Source organism: Aspergillus nidulans, chromosome VII, assembly GCF_000011425.1.
Source record: "Aspergillus nidulans FGSC A4 chromosome VII".
Taxonomy (NCBI): domain Eukaryota; kingdom Fungi; phylum Ascomycota; class Eurotiomycetes; order Eurotiales; family Aspergillaceae; genus Aspergillus; species Aspergillus nidulans.
The window spans coordinates 4,208,670-4,226,248 of NC_066263.1; the positions used below are offsets into that span (position 1 = coordinate 4,208,670).

The 17,579-nt window shown below is 51.7% G+C and overlaps 7 protein-coding genes across 7 annotated transcripts, besides 1 other annotated feature; 3 read left to right on the forward strand and 4 right to left on the reverse strand.

Annotated features, from left to right (window-relative positions):
* Nucleotides 1–17,579: part of a sequence feature (contig 1.43 127..338545(1)) that runs on past both edges of the window.
* Nucleotides 708–2,163, forward strand: ANIA_02538 (uncharacterized protein; the record flags this gene model as incomplete). The annotated part of the gene is made up of 3 exons (XM_655050.1): nucleotides 708–1,300; nucleotides 1,356–1,767; nucleotides 1,834–2,163. The coding sequence occupies 3 exons, from the start codon at nucleotides 708–710 to the stop codon at nucleotides 2,161–2,163; spliced, it is 1,335 nt and encodes a 444-aa protein (XP_660142.1).
* On the reverse strand, nucleotides 2,491–3,522 carry ANIA_02539 (uncharacterized protein; the record flags this gene model as incomplete). The annotated part of the gene is made up of 2 exons (XM_655051.1): nucleotides 2,491–2,670; nucleotides 2,809–3,522. The coding sequence occupies 2 exons, from the start codon at nucleotides 3,520–3,522 to the stop codon at nucleotides 2,491–2,493; spliced, it is 894 nt and encodes a 297-aa protein (XP_660143.1).
* Nucleotides 2,694–3,522, reverse strand: ANIA_09518 (uncharacterized protein; the record flags this gene model as incomplete). Its single annotated transcript, XM_863807.1, has 2 exons — nucleotides 2,694–2,711; nucleotides 2,809–3,522. 2 exons carry the CDS (start codon nucleotides 3,520–3,522, stop codon nucleotides 2,694–2,696), a joined length of 732 nt encoding a protein of 243 aa, XP_868900.1.
* Nucleotides 4,427–5,971, forward strand: ANIA_02540 (uncharacterized protein; the record flags this gene model as incomplete). The annotated part of the gene is made up of 2 exons (XM_655052.1): nucleotides 4,427–4,615; nucleotides 4,667–5,971. The coding sequence occupies 2 exons, from the start codon at nucleotides 4,427–4,429 to the stop codon at nucleotides 5,969–5,971; spliced, it is 1,494 nt and encodes a 497-aa protein (XP_660144.1).
* Nucleotides 6,054–7,980, reverse strand: ANIA_02541 (alpha-L-arabinofuranosidase A; the record flags this gene model as incomplete). Its single annotated transcript, XM_655053.1, has 3 exons — nucleotides 6,054–7,281; nucleotides 7,448–7,531; nucleotides 7,595–7,980. The coding sequence occupies 3 exons, from the start codon at nucleotides 7,978–7,980 to the stop codon at nucleotides 6,054–6,056; spliced, it is 1,698 nt and encodes a 565-aa protein (XP_660145.1).
* Nucleotides 11,795–12,715, forward strand: ANIA_02542 (protein plyD; the record flags this gene model as incomplete). Its single annotated transcript, XM_655054.1, has 3 exons — nucleotides 11,795–12,253; nucleotides 12,317–12,586; nucleotides 12,650–12,715. The coding sequence occupies 3 exons, from the start codon at nucleotides 11,795–11,797 to the stop codon at nucleotides 12,713–12,715; spliced, it is 795 nt and encodes a 264-aa protein (XP_660146.1).
* Nucleotides 14,758–16,713, reverse strand: ANIA_02543 (uncharacterized protein; the record flags this gene model as incomplete). The annotated part of the gene is made up of 2 exons (XM_655055.1): nucleotides 14,758–14,773; nucleotides 14,909–16,713. The coding sequence occupies 2 exons, from the start codon at nucleotides 16,711–16,713 to the stop codon at nucleotides 14,758–14,760; spliced, it is 1,821 nt and encodes a 606-aa protein (XP_660147.1).

Genomic DNA, 17,579 nt, shown 5'->3' on the forward strand with positions numbered 1-17,579 from the left:
ACTTGAACCCTAGACTGAAAGGCCGATCTAGAGATCTCCGTTTAGGCTGCTGGAAGGTGATGTTCGCTTGCTCGTCACCTGCCAAAACTGATCGGGCTCGCGGGCTGGAGGTACAGACGGGTGGTTGTGCTATCGCTCAACTGCAGTCTGCCCGTTCCTGGTTGCCAGCTGAATGGATCCCAGGAAACCTGGCGCTTGGGGAAATGACAGGAACATTGTGGCGCACATTTGACCTGCAGGAGTTATGCCAGGTCATGGAGCAGAGGCAAGAGGCTATTCAAGATCCTGAATGTCTCGGAAATTATGGAAAGGCTGGAAGATGCACACAGTGACCCAGCCTTGTCCCCAAAACAAAGGTTGAATACGATGGCAAAGCCACTAGCAAGTAAAAACTGGTCACGCTGCTTCTGATTGCTCGGCGTGTAGTGTTGATAATGAAACGACCATAAATACACCTCGTATTGCTGTGCTGGAGCCGCAATATCGTCGTCTTTGACCAACCACAGACGAGAGATCGTCGCGAAAAAATGCTGGGATACGAGGACCCTCGCTGAGGCTTGCATGCGCTGAGAGTTTACCAGAGGCCCCCTTGAGGGTACAAATGGGGGTTCTCAATGTACCAGAGTCATTCAGTCCCTTTTGTCCCTCTTGACTGCGTTTTGCTTGCCGTTTCTTCGCTGCCATCGCTGTCTCTGAAGTAGCCCACCATGTCCTCCTTTTCGCTGGACGACTACCTCGACGACCTGTCGGACTACGGCTTCGATTACTCCGACTTTGGTCTTGACGATGAGGACTTCGACTACTCCGACTACCTGAACGATGATGACTTCGACTACTCCGACTATGGCCTCGACGACGAAGACTTTGATTTTGACTACTCCGACTATCTCCCCTCATCGACCAGCTCGGCTTCATACCCTACCTCGACCAGCTACGATTGGCTGTCCGGTGGTGACAGCGGTGATGATGGCGACATCACGACCCCCAGCTCATCTGACTACGACATGAACCTGGACGGGACCCCTCCTAACGGAGAGGGCAGCACCAACGGCCTGCCCTCAAGCTTGGGCGGCGCGTTCGGGTCTGACTTCTCCAACCAGCAGGTCAGCGACTCGTGCGTCTCGGAGGTCGCATTCAAGACCACAGCGCCAAAGGTAGATCTCGCATTTGACGTGATCTTCCTTGTTCTCTTTATCGCACTCGCTGTCTTTACTGTAATCCGCCTCTTCAAGATCAAGAGGAACGGTGGCGGCATGGTGAATTGGGTTCTGTTTCCGATCTCTCTATTCTTCACTATCCTGTAAGGCCCTATTTCAGAGTCAAAAAGAGGAACATGACTGATTTATACGGTATAGGTACCTCTTCCTCGACACGATAACTCTCATCCTCTCAGAATGCGTCATGATGCGCGGCGACAAATACTGGGATGCCCAAACAGCTGTTCAGTGGTTCAGCAGGCTCGCCATCTTCCTGCTGATTGTCATCATCATGCTCCCCATCTGCCGCAAGCTCCAACAAGGAGGCGGCATATTCGCCACTCTGACCCTGGTTCTTCACTCTCTCTGGATAGCCCTCACAGGCATCTTCCTCATCGTCAGCCTAGCACTCACCACCCGCGTCCGTGTCGGCGACCGAGACGGCTTCAAATTGGAAAAGGCCTCCAATGGCGTGACAATGGCGTACTCCGTTTTCTTGTTTATTGCTGCGTTGCTGGCCCTGGTGAACATGGGCATTGCGCTAGTGAAGAAGGCGAATCTTCGGAAGGGAGTATGTTTCCTCCCCTCTTTTGGACAATAAACCATAGTACATGAGCTAATCCGCTTCGCGCTACAGCTTACCCTCATTACCATTCCAGTTCTCGCCCTCTCAACCTTGATCCTTACCCTGATTCTGATGGGCGGGTTCGCGGACAATGTCTACGGTAGTAAGAACCGCTCCGCCAAATACTTCCAACAATCTGGTGATGCACAGACCTTCCTCGCGAGACTTTTCTATGCCGTTTCTTTCGTCAGTGCACTTTTCGTTGCCGGTGCGAATACCGCAAATGATGACGCTGCCCAATCGGCGCCTTCTATGACCCAGACCCCCAAGCCAGCAGAGTATTATCAGCCTCAGCCTCAACCTGTAACGACCGCTCCGGTGCCAGCACCGGCACAGCACTAGAAACACCTGCTTTAATCCTGGACAATACGCATCGCCCGCGGTGGCATAATTGACGGGAATGACAGCGCCAGACTTCTCCAGTCATCACTCACACTCATTGACCTATTCATACAATACACTCACCGAGTCTATTTCCTTTTTATTCTAATCAGCGCTTCCCTTGGGAATAAAGTCGAGTCGAGTTCACTTAGCTCGAGACTCAAAGCTCAAGGAAGACTACCCGTGACTTTCTCTTTCTGTTCTTTCAAATTCCATTCTGCCCCCTATGATTGGGTCTTTTCCCTATCTTACTGCGTCTCTTTGAATTCACCATTTATGTATACCCATTTACTCTCCAAGTATAATATTACCAATACCAGGTCTAATTCCAGTCCAACCTGGGTCTGTCTCGGTAGAAACAATAAGGAGCGCATTCCCAAGCTCTCCAGATAGTTCTTCCCATCTACGCTGGGTATCGAGCTCTGAGCCTTGCTGCTTACTTCCATATTTCATAATCACAGAGAGGGCCTCGTCAGATGGATATCATGCAATCAGGTGTCTAAGGACTGCTATATACTTCGCATATATGCAAATACTCACTCTTGCAGGCCCAAACAGGTTCCATTCACCCTCGCCATACTCTCCCATGTCGGCCTATAAAGTTACAGCTGCCTCACTCTCAACCGCATCCGCCATCTCCCCCAAAGTCTCAAACTTCCAGTCAAAGACATTCTCCTCCACATTCCCCATAATAGCACCAGGCCTCACAATCCAGACACTCTTAATCCCAACCTTCTTCGCCGGTTGATGGTCATGGAACTGGCTCTGCGCCGTTTGCAGCACTTGATCCTTCTCAACTCCAAACTTCTTCTTTACAGCCGACAGCATGTACTCGAAGTTCCTGAGATCTGGCTTATAAGATCCGATATCCTGCGCCGTGAGAACCAGATCGAACTCGAACCCTTCCAGACTTCCGGCGTTCGTCTTCGCAAAGGACTCCTTGTCTACATTGCTCAAAACAACGAGCTTGTATTTCTTCTTGAGGCGGCGTAGTGCGGCAACGGTGTCTGGGAAGGCGGGCCAGAAGCCGATTGACTCGCCAAAGGCTTTTGATTCCTGTTCCGTTGGAGGTGGAAGGTCAAGATCTCTGCAGAGGGGTGCATGAATCGTAGCCAGGACCTCGTGGTACAGCATAGAAGGTGTCTTGGACTGCTGGTCTTTCTCGAGGACGTGGTAGGCATGAAGGATCTGTGAGCGCGTGGGGTTGTTGGCGGGGTTCTTTTGCAGGGAGGGTTGGAGAGCTGCGATGATGCCGGACTCCCAGTCGACGAGGGTGCCGTAGACGTCGAAGGTTAGGAGGCGATATGAGCTTAATGACATTTTGAGAGCCGAATCTATTCAATTGTTTGTGGTGTTGTTGACAGGAGAGCAGAGTGTGGAGTTGGAGATGAATTGGGGAAGCGATGTGAGATGAGGGGCACAAGATAAGAGGCGGGACGCCTTCTGACAACATCAACAACGCCTTCTCAAGACATTCACTGCGCCCTGCGACATTTCTGGTGCGATATAGATAACGATATCCTGCCATTTTGATTTCATAAATCTCCAATCCTGCTGATATTCTCGCTAAAGGTCAGTCAAGGTTGCTTGGAGTGGATCGTGTCTGGTGACCTATACCTGTTAGAGCTGTTGTTGACCATACCTAAGCAGTAAACATAAGGCCCACAGCCATTCTCTGACGGTCCCCAGGTGCATCGTCACAGATCTACAAAGAAGTATCATCATACTAGCCCAGATGATGTCGCAATACGCCAGGAACCCTGGTGGAAACGCGACGGGGACCTTGGGGCTGCATGTCTCCTTCAAGATGGCCGCTTTCCGCATCGAGAGTCTCAAAATCCTAGAAACTGCATGACCCTTCAGAAGTCAGAGAGATTTGCCGATAATTGTGCTGTCTCTTCCATTGTCGTGGAGCTCTGGTCTGCACCAATACGATATACCAGGAACTTGCGTTGGTGGCACTGACCTCGAAAGGCGGCCACGGAATCTCAAACCCTTGACCGTTGATTGATCATAGGCAAGAAGCCGAGGAGTTTATAAGCGAGACTAGCCCTGGAGCCAGTGGATGTGCATGTTCTGGGGTAGCAAATCATTCGCATTCCATATATCAGGGTACGTTGCGAGCCCAACCAAGTATGCTGCTCAGAACTAGAACTAAAGCCGAAATGATCTCAGATTGATGAGAGATCAAAGACGAATATAGTCTGATAGCCTGGACGCCGCAATGGCGCTCAACACGGTCCCAGAAGAGATCCTAGCCCTAATCCTTCAAAACTGCTCCTCCTTCTCCGAACTCCACGCCCTGATCCTCACATCAAAGACCCTCTACACCGTTTGGCGAAACAACCAACGGACAATTCTCTGGCACGTCGGCCAGTCGGCCATACCCGGATTCAGCGACGCCCTTATCGCGGTATGTCTCTCCCGAAGAGTAAGCATATGCGTCTCTTACTGACAGCTGCAGGTTCGCGCAACAGACCTAGCTAAAGCGTCCGTCCTCCGCGGCGAGCTCCCACCAACGCCCTTCCCAATCAAAACGCTAAGCGGCGACGACGTAAAGCCGACCCTATCTGAAACACAACGGGTTCTGTCCTTTGCCTGCATAGCCAGGTACCTCGAAACGCGCACGCGCAGTGCCAAAGACAAAAGGAAAGACTTCCTCCCGCACAGGTGGTATTTTGATAGCCTTGCCTGGTCACAACAAATATGGGATCTCTGGCGTGAGGGATACCATAGAGCGGTATATCGCTATTTTACTGCGGGTGCAGTCCTATGTCGAGCTTACTATGAGCCGCTTGTCTGTGAGAAGAGGCCAGCGGGCTTTCTTTCTTCTCTGCTCTCGATATTAGAGGGGAAGCTGCCTCGCAGCGCTAACAGTAGAGACTCATTTCCGGGGTGGTTCAATGAGGAGGAGAAGAGGTATATATCCAAGATCCCGTTGTATGATAGCCAGAGATATGAAGAGTGGGAAGAAGCGTTCAAGCCGCTCGAAATGATCTTCTTGCAGGAGAGCAGGAAGCACTCGATCCCTTTCTCATCAGACCGAGAAAAGCGACCAGCACCACACTCGCCAGAGGCAGAGAATTCAGATCGTTCTCTGTGCCGCACATTCGGCACCCAGTCCAAGAACCTGCACTCCCTCGACAATACCCATCATCAAACACTCTTTGCCCACCTCCTCCACTTCCTCTACTTAGTCGACGGCGATATTCGCTACTTCATCTCCTTGCCCGGCGACACGCCAGCCGAAAGCCTTGACGACCCAATAGCCCACTCTGTTCCGGGTGTGTTTCTCTTCGGCTCATTCACGCTCATGGATATCAACATCCGACGGAAAGCAGAGGGTTCATGCGTGGCCTACGCAAATACCGTCCTGCCGAAACTCACTAGCGAGATTATCCTCTCCACACCAAATCCCCATGCGAAAACGTACCTTGGTCTTCCGAACATGCACAACTATCTCAAGAAGATCTGGGACATTTCCGGGATCCCAAACTGCTACGATCAGAACCCTGTGCGCAAGACGCTTCCACTGGTGAGCTTCTTTGTGGAGTACATGCTGCGGCGGTTCTTTGGGTTAAGGTTCTCGAGTAGGATGTTTGATGCAACCCTCGAGGTGAGGTGTGCGTGGTGTGCATTTCATCAGTTCGGGGGTGTCTTCACAGGGTCAACGCCCGGTCAGGAGAGATACGTAGGCAGGGATCTGTTAGAAAGTGTCGAAGACGAGCGGCCAGTTGTCGTGTTTGATGAGTACGCGTGGTACTATTAACATTTCTCTCTCTTTGTAAATAGACGTACGCAAGCGATTTACTTAGTGATTATCAAGTATCACTTTCTCTGTCTAGTGTCCCCTACTTGAAAACAACCACCAAAACCGCCACCCCCCAGGGTGGCATATGCACCGTATACCCCTCCTTCCCAGCTCTAATGTTTCTCGAGACCGGCACAATCTTGATATCCCCCGGCAGATTACTCGCATCCTTAGGACCAGAGATCATCTCCAGCACTCCCCTCCCCACGCCGGGAACCCGGATATTGACGGTCTGGTTTGCGGCGCCGTAGTTGGCCAATTTGACCTGATAGGCAGTCTCGTTGGACGTGGCGACCCAGTATAGAGGCCCAAACCCGGCTGTTGAGTGCACCTTGTGCACGGTCGAGCCTTGATTCGTGCTGAACATGCGGTTGACGTAGTAGCTTGTTGACAGGGTTAGGCTGTTGGGGCGCGATTCAAAGCCGAATAGTGTTGGCTGTTCCTCACCACGATCAGCAGGGTGTATCCCTAGATAGGCTAGGGAGGCAGAGGGAGTACACACCGACCACTGTGTATATCCGAAATGCTGCAGTAAGGGCGCATAAGCAGCCATCATAACAACATCGCTGTTCCTTTCCAGCCCAATCATATGCACCGCCTCTGCACAAGACCCTTGCATGAAGCTCCAAAACACGCCGTCGGGGTTGCTGTCATTGCGACACCCGTACTCACCCACCAATACTCTGTCCCCGCGGTCGTGGTTATCCCAGTAATTGAACATGGCGACGAGGTCGTCAGCAGACCGGTAGTAGTGGTAGTCGTGCCAGAGTCCCGGCAGAGGGATCTCTGGTAGACAGTTCTCGTCCATGTTGTTTGCGATTAAGGTGAGGTTTGGGTACGACGCGTGGATCGTGTCGTAGATCTGGACGAGACGGTCTGGGTAGGTGTCACAACCACCGCTGTAGTCGTCTTCGTTGCCAATCTCAATATACTGGATCGGCCAGGGGTCTGGGTGGCCGTTGCGTGCCCGCAAGGCGCCGAAGGGCGTTGATGGGGGCCCGAGGAGGTACTGCTCATTAGTATTGGGGGTTAGATAGGCTCGGAGAGGGTGAGAAAGAAGAGTAAGGGGAAGGGTTACCTCGAGTTCGTCCTTTATATCATCGAGATAAGGCTGCAGCTCCTCGCCTGAGACGATCCCCCCGTAAGACTTGCCGTCCCAGACGCTCAGCACGGGAACCATATCCATGTCTTCGCACCACCAGAGATACTCGTCCAGACCGAGGGCGTCGGTGTTTGGGTAGTGCCAGTCGCCTGGCCGGTCAGCTTGTCTGGTTCTCACAGGAGACCAAGGATTGGGTCATATACTGACTCTCTCGTCCTGGCCGGTTGATCAGTGGCCCTATGGTCTCGTTCCACTTCCAGCGTGAGTCGATATCGAGTCCCTCACTGCATCATTAGCCTGATCCATACGTTCTTAACAGACTCGCCGCGCACATATTATTGCCTCCCGGAAAGCGTAAGAACTTTGGCTTGAGGTCTGCGATTGGCCGCGCAATGTCGTTTCGCAGTCCGTTAGTCCTAGTTTAGATCATATCAGTTATCCCTATTTTGCATTCTTCATTCCTAGAGAAATGAACCAACCTGTTCTTATACGTCGGCGGAAACAACTGCACGAGCCCAAAATGCAAAGGATGTCCCTTTGCAGTGGCCGCATCAAACAGCAACTGCCACTCATTCTCCGCGACATAGCTTTCGTTTGCCTCGAAGGTCGTCTCATACTGCGTCCATTTCCCACCGGTACTTTTCACCGAGAGATTCCGACTCCCGTACACAGTTCCGCTGTCTGTCCCCGTAAGCCTCAGTAAAACGGTCCCGCTGTACTCGCCCTTCATGTAGAAACTGGTCCAGTACGTCTGCTTCAGCACGGTGATCCCGTTGTACCCAGTGTTTGCGAACCCGACGAGCCCCTTTGCGTCCGCACGCACGGAGACAGACAGAGACGACTTTATCGCCGCCGACAAGGGCATGCTAGGGCTTTGTTTGATTTGGACACTCCCAATGGCTTTATAGCCAGTCAGCCCCGGGTCGTCGCCTTGAAAACCGTTGTTTATAAGGAGGTTTCCATGGAGGCCGCCGTCGCCTGTTGGCCGTCACTATCATGCCGAGTCCGGGCAGCTAAAAGAAAGGTGGCATATCAGAAGACAGGTGGATGGGTGCCAAACCTGAATGGTCCATTTCCTGGTGTCCAGCGTAAGTCAAAGCTACGTCTACAGCCTGCAGAGCTCTCACGGGGTGTAACAATTGTCGGTGGGGGTAGGTACCTCGAACATGATCCCATGTAGTAGCGGACTCGACTTATTCCCGCCATCGCGCAAGATAGTCAGGTTGACTGGGACGAGCGGCGGCGGTCCAGGCTGAGCCTGTTTCCAGTTCCCCAACCAGGTGAGACTGGGAAAGCTTGCGAGGATCCGGGTTGCAACGTTGATCTTCATCCTCTAGGCTCGCGTCTTTGGTGTCTGCCGGCCGAGTGTTGACCACGACATCTCCCAAGAAGGTCTCCATGGGTTAAAAACTAACTTGAGCCGTTCAATTGTCAAAATACAGAATGAGACGCTGACATCATACAGTCACCCGTCAGGGCCGGTGATGGCCGTGTTCGCTGCATTGGGAAGGTTGGCGTGATGTCATTCAGAGGCTTGGAAGTTATCCCCGGGAACGGCTTAAGGTTGAGTTTGCGGTGGACCCAAGCAGGTACAGTGGTTTATCTCATTCATAGCCATTCATAGCCAAGCGAGTACAGCTGCTGGCTGTAATCGCGCATTGATTTTTTATGCATTGATCTATCTTGTCGGTCGCGGAAGCGGGATGCAGATTTTGGGATACTATGCTCGAGAAAGAGACACCAGGGGGAGGCCCACAGAAAATCAGGATCATGGTAGGACAGAGAGTACTGATATAAGAGGGAATGGCAAGCTCTCCGGTGACTGGATGGTGATAGAGATGGCCGCCGTCCATGAGACAGGACCAGCAGAGTGAAGGATTCGGCAAGCAATCGCTGCTCTCCCAACATTGCCAAATTTGCAGAGGATCTATTGATAAGATTATATTAGTTTATACATTAGACAAGACTTATCTTATGTCCCAGTGTTGCTCCAAACATTGGGCATCTCGCTCAAGGGAAGGTTAGGGGGCAGGGGGAGGGGAAACCACAAAGGAAGAATCGAACTCTATGCTCGTCACTGCTGTCACAGTCCACTGACTGAGAGGAGCAGAAAGCCATTCAAGAGGTGTGGGTAGAAGCTAGCGCACAGGACTGCTGAAGTAGGGTTATGCGTTCCTAGTCTGTCACTGGCCACTGCGCTTGGTCACTCTTCGAGACCGAGCCGTGGTTTCGCCCTAACCAATATCGAAAACGAAACTGTCAGCTGTTGGTTTCTGCCTAGTACTTTGTAGTCTTTGAGCTGTGTGATAGAAGGGAAGGACTTTAGCGCCAGTTCAAAATGTAAGGCAAATTCCTTGTCCTGGATTATGGGATCAGGATTCTGTAGGGGATGCTGTCTCCATTAAGTCTATGGTGCGGGCCTGTTTCTAGGCTGTATACTATGGTTCTGAATGGGATTGTCGTCTAGTCGGATACGCATGGTCTGGGCTCGGCAGGTATAAGGCGATAGCGAGGCGTCGTAGAGCAATCTGTACAGTGACCTTCAGTACAAGCACCAACATTACAGAAAATCAGCTGCGAATGGGTATCACATATGAAAGTTGCCCCCTCTCTAAGTATTCAACGATATATAATCTGGCCATGTGCATTATATCCGTCCTGATCGACCGAATCGGAATCTTATATTCTCAACAAAATTCACCTTAATGATCCCAGCTACAACCCTTTGCCGTCTTTGCAACGACCATCAAGTGCACCCTATAACGGTGGATAGCCCAGGCCATTATTGTCTAAGGACCTTTACAATAATTGGTGCGATTATCAAGCAGCTGGCCCGACTGGACCAAGTACTAAGGATGTAGTGACGGAAAATTTTCAAAGCTGCAATCAATGCGAGATCTGTACCGTCTGCTCTTATGCCGATCTTAAGAATTGCACTTACCTGGCATCTCATACCTACTATTGCTGTATACAAGTGAATAGATGAGTCAGTGAGGTCGAGGGCCGTTTACTGGTTAAGGGGTTGTGTTGTTGAGGCGAGGAACCGGACAGATTGGCTAGCAGAGCAAAGCAGTCGTAGCAGTCGAGAAGCTCAAAATGGATGAACATGAACAGATCCCAGCTTTTCCACGTCCCCTAACTCATTCTCTTTGCATCTTTTGCATAGGAGGCTAATGCGTGTAGAGTATACTGCACGATAACGGCTAAAGTGTAGACTGCGACTGCGGGATGAAACGGAACGATCATGATTTACGTTTGTCTGACATTCGCAACACCGGGATAATTACTGAAGTATTCTTTGAAACTGGTCCTCATACTTTGAGCAAGACGAGGTCACTGAGATGCTGTCCCGTGTAGTATGTTCCAAGGACATCATTGGTGGCACACAAAGCGTTCTCGACGGGCGAGAATCACCTCCTCGAATAAGTTCCGTATAGGCCTGGGCCCGATACATGACTCGAGGCGTGGTCTGGCCTGACTTGGACCGGATCTGTACTATGGAGCGACCGGTTAGAGATTGATGGAGCTGTGAGTTTTTGATATTTTGATCGGCATCCGTGTCGGCTTCACTTCGGAGTTTTACAGAGGACAAGCTTAACTTTTTTACGCCTGCGGTCAACGACTTGATATCTTCTTCTATCTCAGATATGTATGTTCGCATTCTGGAAGTCATGTCTGAGTCTCAAATAGACAGCACGGCACTTAACTCTAATACAGCAGAAGTTAGGGTTGGCCGGACCGCTGACGTGGGGAGTGACGATTAGCCCCAGGAAGCCTGGACTAAACTGACTGATAACGCAATCCCCCAAGCTATTAGACACAGATTAAAGCACCTGATTTGTTGCCGTAGTCGAGGCCAATCTACTGGAGACAGAACCCTGCCGGCACAGCCACGGGGAAGGCCCACAACGGCTCATGCTCATATTCAGGGTCTTTGCCCTCATTCCGCACGATACGAAGTATCCTCGTATCTCTAAGATCGAGCTGATTGTCCTATGTACCATTTAGAATAGAGCAGAACTACGCACGAGTCTTTGTCAGATACCTTCACAAGCCAGTAAAGCCCTGCTGCTCGAGTCTCGCTTCTCGAGTCCTGTTTCTCAAGTCCTGCTTCTCTTCGTGGTAGATTTGCGTATCACTGCAGCTGTTCAGAATAGATAGTCCGTCGAGACAGACGATATCGTTCTCCACGCGGCAAGGATCAGACAATCTAGTCCATCCGAACCGAGACAACCGACCAGTCTAGTTGTGGGCCGTACGCCGAAAATGGATAGCAACACGACTATCAAGCAAACGGATGGTGCCAAGAGGGCTTGGTGTTTGATACTGACTTCCACCCTTCCAAGCTTTTCCTGCCAAGCCGATTAGCAGGGGAAGCGAAGGGAAGATTGGGGTGGAAGCACACTACGAATCATGGCACAACGTGCTCCAGAACGCGCTCCAGTTCCTGCTAATCTGTTTCAACACGATTAATGCGGGAAATGCATTGAAACCGCCAAGCATTTGCTAGACTTTAGACTCTGGGAAGAGGGAGCAGGTATAAAAGAGGGAGCATTGAACCTCGAGATGTGGAAGGCCAGCATCAAACTCAGCCTATACACTCGTTGGTCCGGTATCAACACCTCCTTTCCTTTCGCACACACACTCTTTCCAGTTCGTTATCTGTACAATAAACTACAATGTTTTTTAAGCAGCTTGCCGTCCTCTCTTTTGCCACCAGCGCGCTGGCCGCGCATGGCGTCCGCAATCCCGGCACCAACAGCCTCAACTTCAACCGCATCGACAAGCGCTTCACCTTCCCGATCCCCGAGTCGCAGGGCAGCCAGACCTTTGAGGCGACCTACACGATCTCTGGCAACGAGACCTTTGACGGCGGCATGAAGACCTATGGTCGGGGTGTCGACTGCTCCGGCCAGGCCGAGGGAGGCGACTCGGATGCCGTGTTCATAGTGAAGGACGGTGGCACTCTTAAAAACGCCATCATCGGTGCTGATCAGATTGAGGGTGTCCACTGCGAGGGATCCTGCACGATCGAGAATGTCTGGTGGGAGGCCGTCTGCGAGGACGCTCTGTCTCTCAAGACCGGTGATGGCCCTTTCACCGTCATCGGCGGTGGTGCGCAGAACGCCGACGACAAGGTACCTACCTCTCCTGCTGAGGTCTCGAGTAAGTGAAATGCTGGTGCTAAAAGAGGAGAATAGGTCATCCAGCACAACGGCGGCGGCACGGTCAGCATCTCCGGCTTCACGGCCTACAACTTCGGCAAGCTGTACCGGTCGTGCGGCAACTGCGACGAGATGTACGAGCGCCATGTTACGCTGGAGTCGGTCACTGCTGTGTCTGGCTCTGCGTCGCTGGTTGGTATCAACAGCAACTACGGCGACACTGCGACCATCAAGAGCGACACTTGCGTGACCGACGTGGACACTGTCTGCACGGAGTACGAGGGCACTGACAACAACGACGAGGAGGTACGTATCTCCAAGTGAGGCGTGATGAAAGTGCAGTATGCTAACGATATGCGATGCGGACAGCCCCAGGAGATCAGCACCGGCCCCAGCAACGCTTGCCAGTACACCGACCCCCTTCCTTCGTGCTAAATTGCCTCTGGTATCGGGCAGTGCTCTAGTCTGAGTCTAGGGGCCATGGATGGCAATTGATTGTTGGATTCTAGTGCCCATAGCCGTGGCTGTGTGAACGTCTAGAACAGCTGCAGCCAATAAACCGTTTTGATGCTCGAATCAGGCCCTGTAGCTTGCCCTGTAGCCTGCCCACTAGAGTAAAGAAGTAGTGATAACAGGAATAGTAGCAGAGTATCGTTCAGTCCCCTTCCGTTCACCTCAGCTCCTGGCTCTCTTGCTCAGCCCTCCCTAATAAACTACCATTCAGACACTACTAGATAGTATTCATTATCGAAGACGCCAGGAAAATTTACCTACTGGACGTCCCTTAGAGTTAGAACTGGGCTCAATGTCTGGAAGATCTCGAATTCAGCATCTGCTTCATTGCCGTCATGACTAAAGACGCCTTCTCTAGCCTTCCTCACCCTAACCCTCGGCACCATCATCTCAAATGTCTCAGTCATGTTGGTGCCCTCCGAGTCCTTGATGAAATCTGCAATCAAGGCCATTGGCCAGCTGAAACGGACCACATCCCGACGTGGCAGCAGCCTCTTCGAGCCCCTCCTCGCTGACGGTGCCGGCTCGGACACTTCTTTCCTGGCTCGTCTGCTATAGAGGCCGGAATCTGGTATACATAGGTGCAGAAGTGACATAGCTCCTACCTGCCCTCCGCAAACTACATACTCGACCTCCATGTTAGAACGGTCGATGCAGCGACTGTGAGTACGTGGCAGACGGGGCAGTTAGCTCCGCTTGCGACATTGCACCTAACAGAAGCTACATCTCCAGCTCAGCCGGCATGCCTAACGATGCAAATCTCCGCCGATATTGACAGCTGCGGGTGCTCTGGGCCGCTTGCCCCCGGAAGAATCTGGCCCCTCGATCCATCAATTAGGAAGAAGACTGTTGAGCTTTATAAGATGAGTGTGTTTCAGCTATTTCGATGCAAATGAGCAGGGGATTTCGGCGGGAGGAGTAATGGGATGAAGGGGAAGAGTTTCACATATGAGTTGGCTATTTCACGTATGAGTCGGCTAGATGGCATCAGACGATCAGAAGGTATTGTGCATCACAGGTCCGCAATTCCAAGTAGCCAACTGAATCGGGAGAAAGGTCTATTTTTGCACTCAAACTACACACTTTTTAGTTACGGGTTAGAAGTTCCACGGCTTCATTCCCGTCCAGCTTCCATAACCATATATTACCAATCAACAACATAGCCATGGCTGGTTTACTCAGTTCCAACTGCTGTCTGAGGCTGATAATCTGCCTTGAGTGGATATATTACCTCCTGAGACCCCAAGTTCCCCTTTGTTCCCACCATGTGTCTGAACCACTCACGACACGTATATATCACGCTTCGTCCCTCTTTCGAGAATTAAAGGCAACGCACCTTGACGCTTGCTTGATCTAAGCAAAGTCAAGTCAAGAGGAAGCGTGATTTTTATTCTCGGGGTGAGGGTCGGGCGCGTGATATGGTTTCTAGTGACAGGGACGTAGAACAACGCAAATGCAGACAGATAGCTTGTGCTTTCAATTCAACCGGCCGACAACATAAGAAATTAACACTCCCGTCTTCTCTTTGACGAAGTCTAGCGATTCGATACCCCTGTCGCATCATGGTTCAGAGCTCCAGCTTTTGGAGGAGGACATCGTGGGTATAGGTTTGTGCTGTTCGCGTTACAAGAATAGGGCTAGGCACCGGTCTGAATAGAAATTCTACCTTATTCATAGCCACTTTCTGTGACTCTGGTACTCGGCTACATTATTAAACGGCCATATATAGCTATAGTCTTCATATGGCTTCACGTCTCTGCCTGCAATTTGAGATTCAAGCAGATAGCCGGTAATTGCCCGCAAGAAGCACTCTTTTGACAGCTTAAGCAAACACATAACGACCCTGCGTTAGTGGATGCTTCAACCTATTACTGGCTGTCTATATTATATTCTGCTTTATTTTTCTTTTCTCATCACCGAATGGTGTCAGGGCTAGCATGTTTGCCGGTTCTGACGCACTCCTTTCAATACCTTGTGCAGCTGTTCAGTTACCAGTGTGGTGGTTGATGAGCATTACATTGCTACCTCAGCTTGTAAAATATGAAAAACACAGATAGACATTCCAACCCTAACAACCTGGCAAAGTCGCTAATGAGCGGCTACTGACCGACATACTGAATATTCGGGCTCGCAGGAGTCTCCATATCATGCCCGAGAAAGTAGTCAATGCTGTGCGACTGCATGTATCCCTTCAGCGTCATCGAGTTGCGGTAGGCTGGGTTATGCGCCAGAGTGTACAGCCGCACATCAGTATACTGGTCCGTCGTAAAGATGATCAGCTCCGAATGATCCCCATTCACCGTGATAATCTCCTCCCGCCAGTCCCCCATGATATCGCCCAGGAAGGCCGGGTTATAGTTATTGGGATTTTGAGCGCCATAGTTGCCAATCGTCAGGATCCGAGGCAGACTCCTGCTGTCAGTGGGATTCTCCCAGTCCCATTTCTCCAGCTTGCCGTCGTTGTACAGCTCCGTCAGAGTGTCGTTGTCCCACCAGATGCTCATCTGTGGCCAGGGGGCTAGTGAGGTGTCGGATGTTGTTGTTTCGTTCGTGGCGGCGTTGTAGATCCCCTGGAAGGACCAGACCTCGTACCCTGCGTAGGTTGGGTCGATATCTGCTGCTAGGCCGCGTCCGACGTCGCCGACTTCACTGCCATAGTGCGTCCAAAGGAATGAGCCGTCCGCGGCGTCGTAGTAATATTCCATCAGCAGCTCCTCGTTGTCCTGCTGGATCCCGTAGCCCTGCAGTCCCTCTCGCTCGGGATCAAACTTGCCGATGTAGTACCTGTCCCCATGTACGATGGGTTCGGGCATACTGTAAAGCAACGAGCCGTCCTCGCCATTCAGCACGAAGCCAATCTCCACGACATCGTCCTTCCCGTCGCCGTTCACATCCAAGATGCGCGTGTTGTGTCCGTCTGCGCCAACGAGAGCATCGCCAAGTGAGATCCATTCTTCAATCAAGTCCGTTCCATCGAACGTCCAAGCGCCAATCACCCGATTGAAGTCGCCCCCATCCTGTCTGTTCTTCATGAACGCAACCAGATGAGGCCTCTTCCCGTCGAGATAGCCGACCCCGAACCGCGCAGCCAGCGGCCCGTCCTCGATAAAGTCTGTCGGCAGCTTACTGCTCCCCTTAAGAGCGCCGGTCTGCCCATCTACAATGCCAACCCACTGCTCATCGTCAGAGGTGCCCTCACTGAATTCCTCCCCATCGCCAAAGACGACCCCGTTCGCCAGCCTCACTGCCACATCTGCAAGCCCATCTCCGTCAAAGTCATACACCGTCACGCCGTCCCAGTTTCCTACACTGATCGCTGTGCTCCCCGGTTCGATGTTATTCTGGTTCTCACTGTTGGGGCCCAGACTGATCTCCCAGAGAAATGTTCCGTTGCGCGTGTACGCTTCGATACTCTGTTGCGTGTTGGTGCGGTCCAGGACAAAATCATATTCGCCGTCGCCTGTGAGATCGCCGACCCAGACGTACTTGATCTGCCCACTTTCACGGATCGGGATCCGAATGAGCGGTTCGACCTCATTGTCACCAGGAAGGGTAAAACTGCCACTAGCGTCCCCTTCTTCCCTGTCGAGAACAGGACGGACAAAGTAGGTGTTGTCGTCTGCGGGATCGGCAGTTGTGTCTAGGAAGTTCGTGCCTGTATCTGCGCCCAGGACCTCGTCGTTCAGTTTCTCGGCCTCTCCGGAGCCGACAGCGCGGTAGACGTTGAATCCTATATCGGAATTGTCGAGGCCCAGCAGGCGCCAGGTGACGAGGACGGAGTCTGTGCTTGCGCGCACGGCGACGACGCCGCGGCCGAGGTTCTCCATAGGCCGGGGGTCTTGTGCTGATGCCCCCTCACACAAGAAGGACGAGAAATATGCGGCCGCTGCCGCTTGGACTAGGGTCTTCATAAGCCTCATATTGTTTGTTTGTCGCTACGAGGCGTCGGCTGTAGAATTGCAATGGATGTTAGTTTTGAAGACGGGATGTTCTTGGTCTTAAATACCAGTCTCATTACGGATAGAACCATCTACTCGAGATCATTTCGCCGAGTAGGGAAATCCCAGTATAGTTTACCCGTGAGAAAATCCGTTTGAAGAAACTGATCGTCACTTGGGTACCCCCAGAAACGTCGGGGTCGGGCTCGGTCTCTCGGGGCATGGAGTGTCTGCCCTAACTGCTTGGCGCAGTCTGGGGTTGAGAGAACGACCAAGCACATAAAATAACAGATCCAAGCATTATGGTGTCAAGACATTCTATATATCACCATCATTTCCCATGGCTGTCAGATACAACACAGTTTACTTCCTCCCAGAACCGGTGTCTGTGCCATACTGTGCGGAGAAAGCAGCCAGTCGGACTGACAACAGCGCGAAGCCCGCTTGAACTCCGCCGAGAGCCGGCTTCAAGATACTGTAAAGACAGTCGATAAACACATTCAGACGTAATCTGCGCCTCGTGGTTTCACCGATCTAATATGCCGATGACTAACTAGACAGAAACGGGGCGGAAATGTCCTTACATCATTAGTGCTTGGGATTATGCTTGGTTTCACCAGAAAAGAGACTGTCTTATAAGATATTGCGAGAGAAGCGTTGCGGTTCCAGCGGTGTAAAGCTGCAGAGTGAGAGGAGGGGTGTGAGATAGGACGGTCTTGGAATTAGGGCAGGCTCTCAACGATGTTTACCCTTGTCTCCTGGTCAATTGTCACCATCCAATGAAGCATCCACGAGTTCTGTTATAATACCTTGGAGTATTCTTCCCTAAGCTGTAGCTTCTGTATGCA